Consider the following 17,727-nt stretch of genomic DNA (forward strand, 5'->3'; position numbering starts at 1 on the left):
CACTACACCCTCCTGGGTTCTCTTTTCCTCTGCGTGTCTCTCACACTTTATGGCCTGCTCACTGTGGCTGTGTCTGCACTAGAACTTCGGGGTTTGGACTGTTACAGAGGTGAAAACAGAAGAAGGTCTAATGCAGACATGGCCTATGTGTGTCCTAATCCTGTCTTTGTCTTTGTACACTAGTTGTTCTGGGCAACTGGTTTTGTCACTGTGGGGTTTCTTGTATACCTTCTCTACTGCCTCTGTCTTTACAGATAAAAAATAGTGTAAGGGCTTTAACAAGGAGAGTACTGCTTTGTCTTCATCCATGTGGGCTAGTGGGAGATCAATAAGGTCCTTTCACTGAATAGGATGCAGTCTCCATCTACTGTGAAGTTTTGCTGAGCTCAGTTCATGTAATTTAAGATGGTGATGTACATGCTTTCCTCCTCTGGCACATTTTTAGCTATTCAGGCTGCTGCTAGCACCATGCAGGTAGGGTGGAAGCAGCTCTGTGTCTCCAGCAGAATCCTGACTTATCTGGATTTTCCTTTTACCTAGACCCTCATGGTCTATGTTACTGCAAAAAAAACGCCATCTTCACAGCCTCCTAGATCTGGATGGTCACTTAGTCCATGCCCGATAAGAGTTAGAGGCCTAGAGCCCAAGGAAATGAAAAATTACTGCCTCTCTTAAAAGCCTTGTCTCCATGTGCTGGGTAAGAAGGTCCCTATGTCACCTCAGGTGATGGTTATGGAGAAGTCCATGCCACACCAAGGCAGTTCCTGCTGCCCTTGCCTCTTCCTCGTGACCCCAGGGGGACCGCAGGGCTCCCTTATGTATCACCCAAAGAGCTCCCACTCTCTTCCGTCTCTGCACTGTACCCTCTCTGCACTGTGCCACCAAGTCTCACCTCTCCCTTTGCTCCATGCCCTCCCCAGGCACCAAGGCAAATCTGAGACCAGGCCAGGGCAGGAGTGGCAGTGGCGGTGGGGAGGGGAGGGGGTGCTCTGCTCAGTGAGACATCCCCTCAGAGGTGCTGGGAGCACTCACTGCGGTGTGCCTGTGCTCAGAGCATCCCTGCAGTAGTGGGGACCCCTGAGCCCAGCGTCTGGGAGCTCATGGGCTTGAGTTCGAGTGGTATCAGAGGGGCCCAGGCTGGCTGGGGCGGGAGGGGGCCCCAAGCCGGGCTGGGCAGTGTCAGAGGTGACCGGTGGAAGGCCAGTGTTATGTAAATACCGCTGCTGTAACATGGCAGGCCTGAATGGCCCTATGCGTCCATCCATCATTGCTGGGGAACAGAAGCCTCCCTGGGAGCACAGGGGGCCGGCAGCGCAGGGCATGCAGACACAGGCAGCATGTGCCCTACTCATAAACTGTTTGTTTTCTTTTTGTCTCTCTCATTTCGGGGCACCCCACCGAGAGCAACTCTCTGTTTTGTCCTTGCAACCTCTCCTCCAGCCTTCCCCCCACCACTTCAGCCCTTCCTTTTCCTCCCTCCTTCCACCGGCCCTTAAAAAAATGGGGGGAAAAAAAAGAAAAAAAAAAGAAAGTCCCCAGTTCACATTGCGGCTTCTTTCTCTGACTTCAAAGGCTCCCCATCATTGTTTGGGATCGGCAGGCAGTGGCCCTGAAAACGTGATCACAGCCGGGCACAGTGTAGGTCACCACCGAGTGCCATGCTCCAAGCGCTGAAAGGAACAGGCAGATTCTTCCCTTTTCATGCTTCACAACCCTGGTTACAGCGCTCTGCCTTGCCCGCGTGCTCCTCACTGCGTGGCTATTCTTGCTCTTTTCTCCTCCTTTTCCTCCCACCCTCCCTCTCTTTTTCTCTCAGGTCCCTCATTTCTGTGTCCATTTGCACTCGTTCTGCCCTTCTCGGTGCCCAGCATCACACACTTTGCACCCTTTCTTCTTTCCATTACTTTTCTTCCTCACTTTCCGCTGCCTGGTATGGCACTGCTGCCTCTCCCCTCCCCCCCCCCCCCCTTCCCCTTTGGTGCTGTTATATGAATCACTGTTTTCTTTCTCCCTTTTCCCTCTCCCTTTTCCTTTTCCTCATGCTCCCTGTTTCTGTTCAGTAGCAGCCTTCCTCTGACATTTGCCCGCGTTTCTGTCTTCCCTGTGATATCTCACTCACTGTGTCCAAAATTGCGGAGGTTCTGTAATCTCTTGGATTAGCCCCAGGCAGCCTGCAGTCCTGTTCTCCCCACAAGGTGCAAGCTGACTGCTTTCATGTGTAATGGGCTTAATCCCCCAAAATTCAGCGCAGCCTTTTGTGGGGAGGCAGCACACGATGCCTGCCAACAGCGTCAGCTTCCGAACTTGCTCTTTGGCTTTGCTGGTTAACCTGAAAGGAGCTAGCAAGTACAGGTGGTGTTGCAGACAAATTTGTGAAGCCAGGCACTGACTTCACAGACATCACAGGGAAATGGGATACATTTGGATCTTGTAGGTCTCATGTGGAACAGAATGCTGATGGTAGTGCTGGAGGGCAGAGTCAGGCAGGGATAAGGAAGAGTGAAGCAGGCCCAGCGGTTTGAATGGGCATCCCAGAATACTTTTGCACTGGATTTCAACTGGGGAACATCACCTCATTGTACTGAAACTTGGGCATGTGTTGGGCTGCACGGTGAGCCACAGTCAGATGGCAGCTCCTTGCTTGCAGAATATCCCCCCTCGGCGCACCAAGAGTTTCATTTTGTCTGCAGCAGAACAGCACAGGACTCTGCACCCCTCCAGCACCCACCGGGGTGCAGCTGCCCTGGCCTCCGCCCCCAGAAGCAGGGATCATGGTGCTTGTGCCTCTGGTGATTTGTGAGGTTGTTTTAATGCCGAGGAGCCCACCAGGACTTGTCTCTTGCTAAATAGGCATATTAAGGGACATTGCGGCAGGGGTTATAGAGTAATAATTTGTCCTAATGAGCTGGTGTCACGTTCTCCTAGGCCGAGCTGTGTGTGAGCAGGAGCTGTGGTAGGAAGGGGCTGCACTCGCTGACCTGTCAGCCCAGGTTAATGAAGTACTGCGCTGCTTGGGGGGTCAGAGAGCAGGAGCTGAGCCAGCCTGCAGTGCCTTGGGGGGACGGAGGGAAGGACAGGGCTCTCCCCTGAGCTGAATGCCCCAGGGAAAGGCCTGTGCCCTGCAGGACGGAGCAGCAGGATGCCCGTTATAGAATGATACTGGGATCACTGGGATCTCCATGCTGTGCTGGCGGGCTGAGTGCCGCTGCATCCTCATCAGACTGTCTGCAGGCAGAGGCAAACCTGCGGCAGCTGGGGTTTGGCAGGGGTTTGTCCTCTGGCCTTGCAGGACAGCCCAGCTTGGCACACGTGGAGAGAAGCTGGAAGAGAGAGGAGATCTCACCTTTTACACGTGCTCCCAAGACTGACAGGGCTGAGCTTCCACACAGCCACACTAAAATAAAAATTCCTTATGACACCAGGGGAGAGGTACAGGCCACTGGCCAGTGGTCATGACTGGTGTCTAGCTAGGAGGTTTACAAAGAGCTGCCACATGTTCATCTTCAACTTTCCTTGTGCACAGAGTGTATGAACAGCCAGAGGAAGCTCTCTGTCCTTCCTGTTCCCTATTTCTCCTCCCCTTGTGCTTCCCCATGGCTTGCTGAGATCCTTGGCCTTGCATGGCAACTCTAAACACAGGCAGTTGCTTCCATCCCTTCTTGGTAGCTGGGCAGCAAAGGCACAGGGAGAGTTCTGCCATTCCCCCAAGTGAGCGGTGCTAGGGAGCAGGCGGGCAGCAGGACGTCCTGGGAAGCTGTGGTAGGGCAGGAGGAGCTGAGAAGGGGGAGTCCTGGTCTGCCTGCTGCCTTGGGGATCCATGGCCTGCCTTGCCCCTGTGGATCACACCGCCCCGTCAATGCTGGGGCAGGACGGTGCCCTTGGCCACACCAGTGCCCTGTGGTCTACAACACAAGCCCTGTATACCATCTTCCTCCTCCTCCCACTCGTCTTTCTTTGCTCCTTCCCACCTCCCCCCCCCCCCCCCCCGCCCCCTGCTTCCCTTTGCTTTTCTCTGTCTCCATCTCTCTCTCGCTTTCATCTACTCAGAAGGCTTTACTCTACTTCCTTGTCACCCTAATTGATTGCATTAACCTTTCAGCGTATTGGATTTCCCCAGCACCGTGCAGAGAGCTCTGTGCAATATGCTTATAATCTGGGCTGTAATGGACAGGGAGCAGTCAACGAGCCCCTGCTCCGACAGGTTCTGCTGATAACTTCTTCTCGGGGAGGGGGCGAAGGGGTGCGCCCAGCAAGGCCTGGCTGGCACGGCCATCCTGCAGCCCGCACAGCCCCCGGCCTCGCTGCTCCGCAGCCAGCAGGGCGGTAGTGTTAGCTTGGGAGGAGGGAGTTCTTTGAAAAGGATTCAGCTTGGGAAGCAGAGGGGAGATGCCGTATTTGACCCTATTCCTGTAATTTTTCTTTGTGTTTGAGCCCCCCTCTCCCCCATCTGCTCCGTCTGCGGTTTTGTTCCATCTCTCCAATACTACATTAATGTACACTCTACATTTAGACACTTGTTGCTAGTAGCAGGATGAGACAATATCATGGAATCTGCATGTTTTCACATCATGCTTGCCTTTGCCTTTAATTTCAGTGTATGACGTGAGGGAGGTGGACACTTTTCCTGGGGCTTCAAAGATAAAAGCATAGGAATATTGTGCTCATGAGGAGGACAGCACCAGGGTGCAGAGAGATCAGGAGACAGAAGGCCTGCATTGTATCTCAGGCTTGGCCTTGGATAAATCCTTTCACTCCCTGGTACCTTATTTCCCGCCCAGGATGGCAGAGCTGTGATTTCGGCACTCTGTAGCACGCCTCGTAGCCTGCAGGAGGGCTGCGGGGAGACCCAGGGTTGTTATCTGTGCTCGCTGGGCAAGGATGGGAAAGTGGCTGCAGACAGGCAGTGAAGCTACACAGCCAAGTGTCACCGCTCACGCTGGCTGCAAGGCAGGAAATAAACCTACAAGATCAGTGGCAAGAGCATGCAAGTCTGTTGAAGGCCTGGCACAAACCGCTGGCGGTCAGGGACAGAGCCAAGGGGTGTTTTGGTGTTCGTTTTATTTTAAAGGACTGCAGTGGTGGATCTGCCATGATCTGCTGGCAGTGGTGCACACTTTGAAGTATCCCAGTTTAGGCTACATTTCAGCAAAACGCTTTGAGCACCAGGTTGAGTTTTGCTGAAGCCAAAGTCATTTAAGCACATATTTAGAAGTTTCATTCAACGTGGACTGTAGAATGAGACCTAGACCCATGGGAGGCCCTTTTATAGTTCTCCTTTTTAAGCAGCATTTAGCACAAGATGAGTCTTCATTTATGGTTATGGTTCATCGTGTAAAAAATAGCAATAGTGGAAGGGTTTCTGATCACTTCATAGGTCTTTAGCGCAAGAGTCACATAATCTTGTTAAAAGCAGAGTTACTTCTGCCTCTTTAGAAAGTGGTCCACTCTGCCCTGGGGATGTTTGGAGCTGGCCTTTAGAAACTTTGCAAGTTCCTGGGCACACCAGGAAGAGGGGACAGGGCTGTATCATGAAAAGTGAAGGTAAATCCCCAGTCTCTCATTTTTTTTCCAGGAAGAAAGGATAAATAACAGGAGTCAGAGGAAAAAACTTTATTCCAGGTGATCTTTCCAAAAAGCGGGAGGCTCCTTACAAGCCAGGAGGTAGTTGAAGGGAGGGACTTTAGGTTAAATAGAGAAGAAATAGGAGCAGGAAGCAAAGGATGAGAAATTTAAAACAAGCAGGAGAGAAAGAGAGTGAGCAAGAGCAGCACCTCCTAAATGGAAGAGTAAACAGGCACTCGGAGGCATTAACTTAATTGATTGTTCTGCAACAGGCTGAACGCTGTGTTATTCTGTCGCTGTGGCAACAACCCAAAAAAATTGTCAGCCTGTTTGGATGAAGTGAAGCGAAACATTCTCTAATTTGCGGTGATCCGGGTGTTTGTTTTCCTTCCGAAGAGGCGGGGCTCTATTGATCTATTGTTTGCACAGAGCTTTTTTTTAATGGCGATATGGGGAAAGCAGGAGGCTGGGGCGTGTTCCCGGGGCAGGTGAGGCAACGGGGGTGTCTCTGCCATGTTTCCCCAGATCTGCCTTCTCAGGGCAGCCACGCAAATCCAGCAGAAACTCCAGCAGTAGGAACCATCCCGAGGAAGCCTGAGGACAGGGGAAAGTGGCTGTGACAAGCTTGTGCCAGAGCTACTGCTTTCGTCCCTCCTGTTCTTGTCCCTTTGGGCACTTGCAGTTCCTTCTGTACTGTGGTCTCTGGTGTTAGGTTAGGATAGCTCCAGCTGCCTCAGGGGCAAGAGCAGCCCTGTCCCCCCCCTAGTTCCCTTCCCACATCCATGCTATTCCATTTAATATGTGCAGACCTGCACCTGTGCACACCCTGTGCAGTGGAGGAGTCATGTCTGAGTTTTATCCCAGATGTGGTAAGATACCGAAGTGCCCACTTTGAGCTCTTTATTATAGCAGCAGAGGATTGAAATCCCTGGGCCAAAGGATGGGGGGATTTTGTCCCCTGGGATAGGGGGCCAAGCTGTTCCAGGGGACTGTGGGGGACAAGAGGTGGGGACACCCACAGTGGGTTGGGTAGGAAGGGTGAATTGCTGCAGGCACAGCTTGGGCCAGACCCCGGGGGGGTGGCGTGGATGGGAAGAGGCATCACAAGTTGTGCAGTGGCTTGTGCACCTTGTCAGCTGTGTCTGGCTGTGCACAGCCCTGGGGGCCAGGAAGGAGCTCCTGGGGATGCCACTCGCTGTCAGCACATGCTTGGTTTCAGCGTGAAATGTCACTGCAGCACTTGCTTCAGCTGGGAACTGTTCAGTCAGAATGGGAAAGCCCAGGAGACCAAGGAGCAAGCCCACGTGGCCAGGGGTGAGCAGCAAGGCCTTGGGCCAAAGACATGATGCCAAGAGACGGGTGCTGTGGCAGTGGAAGGGAGAGCTGGAAAAAAGGTGCCTTATAGGTCTGCAGCAGGGGAAACAGGCAAAGATGCCTCCAAACCAGCGGGAGGGTGGGTGGCAGAGGTGAGACTGGGCCAGCAAAGGACAGCAGAGAGGGTTTCCTCATGATGGGGGGGTCAGTAAGAGGGACGGGCTGCTGGCCGCCTTTGTGCATGGCCCTGCATGGAAGTTTCACGCTCTCATTTGGGGTTTTCTGCACTCCCACGGCCTTTGGGCACCCTGGTAGGGAGCCCCATGTTTCCCATCCAGGCAGATTGTCCTCATCATTCTTCAGCAGTGTTCCAGCCCACGCACAGCTAGTCCGGCTGCTGCGCGGAGGCTGCCTGGTTGATCCCTGAGATTTCAGGGAAAGGGAGAGCTGTAGAATATGTTAGTGTCAAGTGCTCAGTGTTGCTCTGTGGGGTGTGCAGGGGCAAAATACCACAGTACATCCCTGCGCTCTTCCTGCCTCCCTCCCCTGCTCCTTCCTGTGTTGTCTTGGGGGTCCTTCCTCCTCTGTTTGTACTGGGTTTGCTTTATCACCCTTTTCCCCCCTCTCTCTCTCCCTCTCTGTCCCCCTCTCCTTGGTTTCACCCTCTCTATTCGGTTTTTAACTCTTCTGCTCTGTTGCTCTTTCTCACAGTGTAGATGTGGGTGGGGATAAGAGACTGTCACTGGCGGGTGAGCAATGTCCCTAGGCACTGTATCCTGCTCAGGGATCTGTCCCCTGTGCTCCAGGTGGGTGTGCATGGGTGGGGGCACCGTGGGCAGGTGAGAGTGTTTCATGTCTCCCGGGAGAAAGCTGAGCTGCCAGTGAAAGTTTGGTGGTTATCGGAGTCAGGAGAAGCTAAATAACCCTGTAACTGGTATGAAGGTGAATTCACGGTCTAGTGAGCACTGAAAATATGAGAGGGCTCTGAGACAGGCAAAGTGTGGAGAGGGGAATAGAACTCGCCGATGGCTCAGGGCAGTGCTGTGTCTCTGGAGCGGTGCGGGGACATGTGCTGTTGCCATCCTGAGTGTCAGCGGCAGCACACCGCCTTCTGGGGGGCTGGCTGGGATGAGGAGGGTGCCCCATACTGCAAGTTTGGAGACAAGTGAGGCATGCAGACATAGACACGGCAAGAACGCCCGCGGAGAAATTCTGTGTACCTCTGGCTGTGGACAGCCATGCCAACATCTGACTGCGCAGCCCCTGTGCACACGGGTGGCTGCATGCTCACACAGTGCCATGAGGCTGCGCACATACATGTGCACAGACATGTAGGCAGCTGTACCCAAGCAGGATTTTGCAGGTTCACATCTCTGCATGGCCTTATGTATGTAGAGGCATCCACAGCTATGCAAACATAGGGGTGCAGGCACACGCAAGCTACAAATACAGTCTTCTACTTCTGCATCGGCTCGCAGTCAAGTCAAATTCCTCTCTGGTGTAAGTACAGTCTAGTCAGGCAGCACAGACAGATTTATCCCAGCGTATCTTGAATGTCTGTGCGGTTACCTGCTGTGAGCAGAAGAGTTGCAGGAAATCTATTCTCCTTCCAGCTGGGAGAGGCTGATGCCTTGGAGTACCAGTAGATGTGCAGAGAGGAAACCCCCTTCAGCTTTTCACCTGGAGCTGGTAATCTCCTTGTGCCGAATCCCTGGAACAGGGGAATTGCATTTGAAGCTCAGCCAGTGGTGATTTAGTGTTAGACGTTTGCAGAAGAGGCTTTGATTAATTCATAGTAAAATCAAGTAGCACTTGGGTGCCAGCACCACATTCCAGGGTGAGCCGGCGACCGAGGTGCACACAGGGCGGGCTGCCAGGTGCCTGAGCAATCCCCACAGAGGTGGCAGCACCATCCAACCCACAGCCTCTCCCTGCTTGGGCTTCTTAATATTAATTTATTTTTATCCCTTCCTTGGCAAAAAAATAGTATTTGGTAACGACCTCAAATTGCAAAATGCTGATGATTTGGAGAATGTGTCACAGAAGCTCCAGGGTGATAAAGGGGAGATGAATCCCAGCCAACAATCCGGCTCAGCCAGTTTGCCTATTTATTAAAGAAAAAGCCCAGATCATTAACTTTTTTGTTGTTGTTCTGTTTGCGGGCAACTCCCTGCTGGCAACTTTCGGGCGCCCAGTAAATTAAACCGAGTATCGGCCTGGTTCGGGGCAGCCTGAGCACCTAGTTAAAGCTGTGAAATGCGTTAGAAACTGGCTTCGTTTATGTTAGCGCATGAATAAACCCTTTAGGGTACCACGCAAAAGTGCTCTCTGGCATAAAAGCAGTGTCAGAAAATCCTCACTCGCTGCCTTGTGGAGGGTCAGGTATTGTAACTGAAGAGCTGAGCTTCACTTCTCCTCCCACTGCTTGTTCACAGAGTTAATTGCCCCTCGACACGTCGCTGTGCCGTGTTGGTCCCTGGAGAAGCAGGGCTGGAAGAGAGCATCTGTAGGCACAGGTTTCGTTGGTTCCCCATTTGCCTGCTTGGTTTGGTTGTTGAATAAAGAACAGTTTAGAGATGGGCTTGCCTGCCTGGTGCTTCTGAACTCAGAGAGTTCCCCGTGCTATCAGGGAAGGGTGATTACGTCCCCCTCCTCTGGAACATCCCACGTGTTTGCTGAAGTAGTGCTTCAAGCTAAATCAGTTTGCTGAGGGCTCCAGCTTCCCTTAATTCAGTGTCAGGACCGGGCTTGCATGGCTATTATTCAAGAAGCTTTATCAGAAGCACAAAGCTAGCATCTGCCCTCCTGCTTCCCTCTGGGCATCACCAGCTCTCCTGCCCTGGGTTTGGCACACAGAGACTCGAGGGACTGCCTCACTGAGCCCATTTGCAGGCAAAACTCGTTTCAACTCCTCGAGAGTCTCGGCTGTTACACTGGCTACAGGAGTGCAGTGGCTTGTCACTAGTCACTGGTGGAGCAGCGCAGAGGTGCCAAGAACCAGCCAGAACTGAGGAGCTCGTGTGAGAAAAAGGGAGCAGAGATGCTGCTGAGATTACTAGCCTCTTCCCTTTCCTCTTTCAACCCAACTGAGTTGTAATTAGGGCTGGATTTTAGGTTTTAATCTCAGCTGATGTCTGAGCTCTTTCCCTCAGAGGTAGCCACCTTCTTCCCTAGGCCTGGTTCATGTCCCTCCACAATCATTTCTCTGGTTAAGCCTGCCCAGACCCGTGCTCACGTGGGTGCTGATGGGAGGAGAAGGGTATTTTTCAAGGTTTCTGCTAGGTTTTTTTCTTCTGAAATACAAGGATGTGCAATTTTTTTAGTTTCAATTTAGCATTGGAGAATTTTATAATTTAGTAATTAAAATCTCTGATAGGCTTTAGAAATTGCAGCTAATTGAATTTAATGGGAAGATGATTTTCAATTTTATTTGATTACCCGGACCCCTGGCATTGGTATTTATGGGAAAAAAATGGGAAATGTGCTGTGTGGGCTAAGATGGCATAATTGAATTAGGGCTAATCGGATTTCTTCGTCATGAATTTCACTATAATTTTCCTATAATTTTCCATTAGATATCTAGTTTACAAATATTCACAAAGAAATGAAGCTCTTTCGGAATGGAGATTGCTGGCTAACAGGATTACAGGGACGATAGCTCGGCACTGCCAGCCTGGGCTCCTTCAGTAATGCAATCGCTGCGTCTGCCTCACACTTACCGCCCGCCGCTGCTCCCCACACCCGCTCCGGCCCACTGCCAGGGCTCCCAAGAGGCCACAGCCACGCTTTCTCCGGGGTCTTTGCTGCCTCTTCACGGTGGTGTCCGTGTGCCACTTCACTGCACACATGCCCTTGTGCACAGGCACATGCGTCCCTGTTGGTGCTGTGCCGGCGTGTGTGCACGCGCAGCGTTGGCGAGACCCGGGCTTGCTCAGAGTCACTTGCGTGCGTGCTTGCATATCCCCTGTGTCAGCACCGACGATGCTCAGGCAGCCTGGTTGCACAAGCGGGGCCAGCGCATGCGGATGCACGCGTGCTGCATCATGGGCATCTCTCTGCAAGTGCTCATCACTGTGTCTCATGCACAGGGGGACACTTTGCTTTCCCTCCCTGTTGCTGTGGTGGGGATGCTGCTGTCACATCCCAGAGGAGGGGTTACAGTCAGTCCCCACCGTGTGCAGTCCATAGTGCCCTCTCTCTGCTCTTGCTGCCCATTTCTTACCTCCTCCATCATCTCCCCTCACTTCTCTGCTGTCAGTCCTAACGAATGAGTGTCTGTCTCACCTGCTCCATCAGGGACAGTCCCCAGCACCCCTCTGTAGCCACCTCAGTGCCCCCCGCAGAAGCAGGGCTGACACAGCCTCTGTGATGGGGCAGTTATAGGAGAGAGGATAACGTGCCAGGCTCCCTGTGCCTTCCCTCATTTCTGCCTCTCACTCCTGCCCAAGCTGGGTCAAACCCACAGTGAATTTATGGAGGCCATCTCTACTCCACAGCGTCAGAGTCCTGTAAAACCCATCCTGCCTCTCTGCCTGCCCCATCTCTCTTGCTTGCTGGGCTGCATGTTGAAAGCCATTCCCGTCTGTTGGTGTGACCCAGACCATTTGAGGAGACAGTTGCTGGGAGGGCGAGTAATTACCCTGGGGGCTAAGTAGGGTAGCAGCTCCTCTCGACCCAGAGCCACCTGCCGTCTCCATGGCATCAGGCCTTCCACATATGTCCAGAGCAGGACAGTCTCTGCTAAAACATCTGTGACAGTCCAGCTCTGTTCCTGGGTGCCCAGGTGGGCATCACACCAGTGTGCTGCAGCAGCCATACACAGAACCTCTCGTGTTTGTACACTTACGTGTGACCATGTGTGTGTGCACATGGCATGTGCTCGTGTTTTTGTTTGCATCCAAGCGTGTCCATGCAGGAGCACAAGCTGGCTTGCAGCTCCGCCAGACAGAAATCACTTTTTTGTTTTGTGCTTGCCCCATGATCTGCAGGAATGGGTCTTGCCCAGCCTGGGACCTGCCCTTGAGCAGCCACTTCCTGGTGCGTCCGGAGGCCATCGCAGTGCCTGGTGTGCCGCTCTGGGATTCAGGGGCTTCTCTGGGCAGCTCCGGGCTGGCACAGGGTGGCATTTGCTGGTTTTGCATGCAGAGCGCCAGCTCTTCAGTGCCAGGTACCTTCCCTGTTGGATGCAATGCCTGGGTAGGACTATCCCCTTGCCTCCTCGCCTTGAAATCCCCAGGCTGCACTTTTAATAGCTGTAGTAAATTGTAACTAATTGTTAGTGCATTCAAACCCCTGCCACTCCTTCCCCCTAAGTCTTCTGGGCCCCTGTGGAGCACAAGGACGCACAGTGTATGTTCCTTGCTGTATGGCCCATTCCTGGTACAGTCATTCCCTCTGGGCAGTGGTCAAGAGATGAGCAGCATTTGGCTTCCAGCAGATGCTGGAAGCTGTGGAGTGCCTGGAAGAGCAGCAGCCACATGGTGGGGAGCTGGTGTCAAACTGAGTAACGCCAAGGAATAGTAAATGGCAGAAGCGATCCTGGCAGAGCCCCACCCAGCACACTGAGACTCTGCACAACCACTTTGGCAATGCTTTCTGGGCGCCATGTGCCAATAATGTGATTGAAACTGAATTGAGAAGGAAGGAGAGAAAGAGAAGGAAAGGGAAAGAAAGCACGGATTGTCTGCTCCTGCCGCCCAGGCCCTGAGGCCTCTGGGCGCCTCCCTTGACGAAACAGAAATCAAACAAAATTACAGAAATAGGGCAAGATCATTTGCCTAATAGACTCCCCAAGCAGGAGCAGGAGGAGGAGCACGGCGCTGCCAGATCTCCAACCTGCAATCTGAGAGCCAGCGCCCTGAGCCCACATGAATCCAGAGCACGGCCCCAGGCCCTGGGGTCAGCTCCAGCTAAGGAGGGGGAAACTGCCAAGAAAATGGGCTCAGCATGAAAAACAAAGGTAGAAGAGACACAGAAAGGGGGATGTCCCACATATCAGCGTGACTCACCCCATGCTCAGCCCTGGCACACCGTCTGCGGGGAAAGCATTAAACTGTAATAATAATAATAAATTAATCATCCTTCCCCCTCCCATTGCACTTTTCATCTGAGGATCTCTGAGCACCTGGCAAACATTAATTACTGAGAGCTCCCAATGCCCCTGGGAGGGTAGGAATGGACAAGGAGAGATCTCTTCACCTGCCACGAAAGGGCAGCCGTGGCTGGAGTGGACAGGGCAGCTCTTGCCGTGGCACAGTGGCACGGTCCAGAGAAGGATGAGGAGTGCTGCCTTCCCTCGAGTGCTCCTGGGGTCTGGGCGTGGGGCAGGTCTGGGAGCTGCTTCTTGCCAGGGCATGGTCAGAGGCAGCCTTTCCTCAGAGAGCATCCATACCTTGGAGGGATGGGGGAAAAAGGGGGGATGCTGCCCAAACAGGGGGCACAGAGGTCCCCAAAGGAGGAGAAAGCTCCACAGCCTCTGAGAGAGGAAAGAAAAAAACTTTCCTTGGGTAAGAGGCAAAGGAGGGAGTATGGGGAAATAAAACCCGATCCTGTGACTGGAGATCGCTGAGATAGGAAATCAGGCCTTGCCGTTGCGTCAGCTGCAGGGCGTGGACTTCACCTGAAAAAACACCTTGGCAAGTTGTTACTGCAAGGAGGAGTGGGAGGGACAGTGGGAAGTCTTCGGAGGGGATCCTCCGGGTGTGTTTAGGTTGGGGGGGGGGGTGGGTTCATGTGTGTCACGCTGTATGGATATGTGTGTATTTGAATCTAAGTGAGCACAGAGTATAATTTTCTGTGTCGGAGTGCATATGCATGCTGTGTGTGCGTGCTGGGATGGGAGGGGTGGGGAGCATTTGTATACTGATGTGTGAACGTGCTCAGCTCAGTGCATGTGGAAGAACAGGTATCTTTAGAGGGTCTGTGTGGCTCTGTATGTGCTGTGACACATCCGTGTTACAGTGCGTGTTCCCCCTCATAAGGAGTTGGGGATACAGCTGGAGCCACCCTCTTAGGGAACAGTGGCAGTGAGCAGAACTCCCACTGGTTAAATATTAAGTCCATAGGAGAAGTGAAAATGGAGAAATCTGGGTGACACAAGGTGCAGTGAACTTACGGGACCTGTCAGCAACCTCACACCTGGAGGAAAGCATTGGGTCCAAACTGAACTATTACAAACCCAGGGTGAAGCAGCACAAACATTTCTGGCACTGTTCATTGCTTCCCAGGGTAGGATATTCCCTGGCAGGTGCTGTAGCGTCTGACACAGACTTAAGGACCAGGGCAGGCTCTGATGAGGGTCATGGGTAACGCTGGCTGGGCTGGTGTCTGTCTTGGGGCCAGTGAAACGCAGACAGGCAGGATTTTAAAGGCAGCAGTGGCTGATGGTGTTGGTTGGTGCCTACGGCAGGGTTAGAAACCCGGAGGGGAGGTCGGGGCAATGCTGATGATGTTTTGCCCATCTCCCTTAAAGCAGTAGCATGACTGCTCCAGGTGGGAAGGTGAGCTGCATGCAAGGAGCGCTGCTTGTCTGGGCAGCCCACTAGGCAGGGCACACTTGTCTCCTGCCTGACACTGCCGTCCCCACTCAGCTTCCTGGCTCGGAGGGTCCCTGGATGCCTGCGTTTCACTAGGCTTTGTTTAGATTTTTTCCTGGAGAAGCCAGAACACTTGTGGGTTTCACAAACGACTCCCCCCTCCTCTTCCTTCTCCCTGCCCTCTGGCCTGGTGTGCTGCCTTTACATTTTGACACATGCAAATGCAGTGCTTGCCAAGATGATGAGTTGCGGTTGCAGCGCTGGGTCTCTGGGCTCAGGACACTCTCGGGGTGCAGCGTGTCCAGGTGCACAGAGCCAAGCAGACCTGGGCTCCTTCCAGCCCCGTGACCAACCTGTCCAGCCACTTTCGGCGAGTCACTTCCCTTGCTAGTGCCTCAGTTTCCCCATCCGTGCAGTGGGGTAATGATGCTGGCCTCCTTTGTCAAGCACATTAAGTTCTGCTTATAAAAAGGATTTAAGAGTTGGTGAATTCATGTACTGCTCCCCAGCCCCAGTGAGGAGCCTCACTCTGCCAAAATCCACGGAGCCAAAGGTGGTGTGTTCACAAAAACAGCCTACAACCTGCTCAAAATACCTATTTAATCAGGTAAATAATCTGTTCGTTTGTTTTAAAGAAAGAGGCTTATATCTGTGTTTACCCAACACGCCTCTTAGAACCTCCCTCGCATTCTTTGCTACTTAGAAAAATAAAGCAACAAAAAATGAGGAAATTCGCTGCAAAAGAAAAACCACCCCTCCTGTGGGCCAGGCGCTCCCGCAGTGGGGCGGTGCGGGTTTCCTGCGGGGCATTGGGCAAGCTGCTGCAACGGGCAGCCTTGTGACACCGGCGGCCGTGCCGCCACCGCCGCCGTGCCCCTGGGCGCCCGCCCCTCCGTGCCGTGCCCCGCACCGCGCGGCCGAGCCCGCACGCTGCCGCCGCCCCCGCCCCCGCCCCTGCCCCTGCCCCAGGGCTGCGGGTCCTGCCGCGCCCGGGCCCCGCGCTTCGCCCCGCGCCGGCGGCTCCCGCCGCGCTCCCCGCCCGCCCGCAGAGCCGCGCCGCTCCCGCGGGGCAGGCGGCGGCGATGGCAGCGGGCACCGCGACCGGGCCGGTCCCGGCGGGCGGCCCTGCGCTGCGAGCGCGCCCCGGGTGCGGGCTCCCCGCGCCGTGCCGTGCCGGGGCCGCCGCTGGCTGCGGAGGCCGTGCCGGGGCCGGGGCCGCCCCAGGTGAGCCCGCCGCCCCCCGGCCGGCCCGCTGCGGCCCCGGCCCCGCACCTGCCCCCGGCGGCGGGCCCGGCACGGGGGCGTGTCCGCCGGCTGCCAGTCACCGCCCCCCGCGGCGCCCGGCGCCCGCCCCCGGCCCCGCTGCCAAAGTGACTCGGGGAGGACCGGCACGGCAATGACATCAGTGCTTTAAACAACTTGTTATTCGGGAGCAATCAGCTGCAATTAGGTATTAATTAAGTATTATGAAAGTTGATTATTTAAGTGAATTCGGCTTTCGTCTCTCCGACTATGGTAAGTACAGCACAATTGTCCTTTTCCTGCCCCCGGTCCCCCGCCCGCCGCCCGGCGCAGCCCCCGCTCGCTGCGGCCGCCGGTGCCGGGCCCCCCGCGCCGGCGGTGCGGTGCGCAGCTCCCCAGCCCGGCGGCCCCCGCCGCGCGTCTCGCTCCTCCGCCGCCGCGGGGCCGGGCGCTGCGGGCAGTTCCGCCGGTGCCGGGCCGGGGCCGCCGCCGAAACTTTTACCGGCGCCGCGGCGGGATCGCGGTGCGGGGCGGTGCGAGGGGCGGCCGGGCCGAGCGGGGTGCGGGGGCGGCACCAGGTGCTGCCGGGGGCTCGCAGCCTCTTTCACTTTTCTTTCACTTGTTTTACGGAAGTTGGCTGCCGCCGCCGCCGCCGCTCCGGCCCCGCTCCCCCTGCCCGGCGGGGGCGGGCGGCGAGGTGAGCCGGGGGCTCCGCTCCGCAGGGTCCTTCCCGCAGCGCGGCGGCCCCCGCGGGCCGGGCCGGGGCGGCGGGCGTCGGGGCACGGCGCGGGCGGCCGGGGAGGATGCGGAGGGGAAGTTTACGGGGGTTTTGAAATGATGCTGCGTTTATATTTGTTGTGAGTTGTGTGGGCTGTTTTCTCTTTCATTTCTTTCCCCTTCTGAGCTCTGGCATCTCGTTGGTAAAGGTTGCTTGTCAGGTTCCTGTGCTGTCTAAATGAAAAGGAATTTAATTTATTTGGGACAAGGCAGTGTCAGATGAAGAGGCTGCTTATTACATTTAATGAGTATTTTTTCTTTTTTTCAACCTGGGCATATCTGGGATGGGTTTGTTTTTGTCCTTCCATGTGAGGTGTAAGAGACCTCCCCCACCCCTTCACATCTGGCTGGGAGGAGGAAGGTGGCCAGGCTGGGGCAATGTTATGGTTTTAGATTACAGGCCACGGTACTGGGGCCGGGCGTGTTTTTGGTTGTAGCTTTTTGTGGTGCGTCCATGGTTTTTGGTCAGGTATCAGGACGGGGAACAGGGCCTGGCCTGGTGGTGGGCTGGGCGGGTGCGTGGGCTCAGCTGGGTGGGGTGGTGGCCAGGGCTCCGTCAGGCTGGCCCCGATGGCAGCCGGGCTCCCCAGGGCTCAGTGTGCCAGCCCTTGGCCAGCCTGGGGCAGGGTCTCCTGTGGATTTCACAAAGTGGGCAGATTCAGAGCGTGGTAGGGATCCCTAGGGCCACATTACCTCCCTCTTTGGGACCCAGTCCCACCACTGTGGGCCCATACCTGCTAACACAGCCGTATCTGCTCCTCCGGAATGGTGTAAACCATGCTCTCCCATTAAAAAACTAAATGGCAGCGATGGGCCAAACAGGCCTGCACTGGCGATGCGCTGTGGTCTGGGTAATTACTGCCAGAGTGTATGTGTACGTGTGTGTGTGTGTTGCTTTTTTTAATAAGGAGTAAGATGGTAATAAACTGGTTGATGATTGACTGGGCCTGAACTATGTACTCTGATGTTGTGATTGAGAGGATAATTTTGTCATCGTTTATTTCATTTATTTATTTATTTCTATCATTGATATCAGGAACCAAGCGGCTCGGGAACTGCTTCCACCCGCGAGTGTGACACGCTGGCTTTGGTTGGGTCCAGCCGTGGGCGTGTGGCTGCCTCCCTTCTAGATCAAGGAGCTGGGAGGCTGCGTGGGCAGCCCAGGAGTTAAGGATGTGGTGAAACTGCAGGAGGGCAAATGCTTTAAAGAGTAGTAAACAGTGATTTAGCTAGCCCTGATCTCCATCTCCAGGAGCCGTGGCAGTGCGGAGATGGGATCTGCAGGCAGCTGCCTGGA

The 17,727-nt window shown here is 54.7% G+C and overlaps 1 protein-coding gene across 16 annotated transcripts in view; it reads left to right on the forward strand.

Annotated features, from left to right (window-relative positions):
* The window catches only part of CASZ1 (castor zinc finger 1), a 237,057-nt gene that overhangs the window by 125,372 nt on the left and 93,958 nt on the right, over positions 1 to 17,727 (forward strand). For 5 of the 16 annotated variants that reach the window (XM_080380890.1, XM_080380898.1, XM_080380894.1 and 2 more), the window contains exon 1: positions 2 to 15,926. The exons of 8 other annotated variants lie outside the window; for them this stretch is intronic. Coding sequence is in view for 7 of the 8 variants with exons in the window: in XM_080380898.1 (XP_080237024.1) it covers positions 15,878 to 15,926 (49 nt within the window). In the remaining variant the exon portion in view is untranslated. Of the gene's footprint in view, position 1; positions 16,351 to 17,727 lie in introns of those variants that run through there. 3 more of the 16 variants (XM_080380888.1, XM_080380897.1, XM_080380896.1) reach the window with 1 other exon arrangement.

Source organism: Falco punctatus (assembly GCF_963210335.1).
Source record: "Falco punctatus genome assembly, chromosome: 3".
Classification (NCBI taxonomy): domain Eukaryota; kingdom Metazoa; phylum Chordata; class Aves; order Falconiformes; family Falconidae; genus Falco; species Falco punctatus.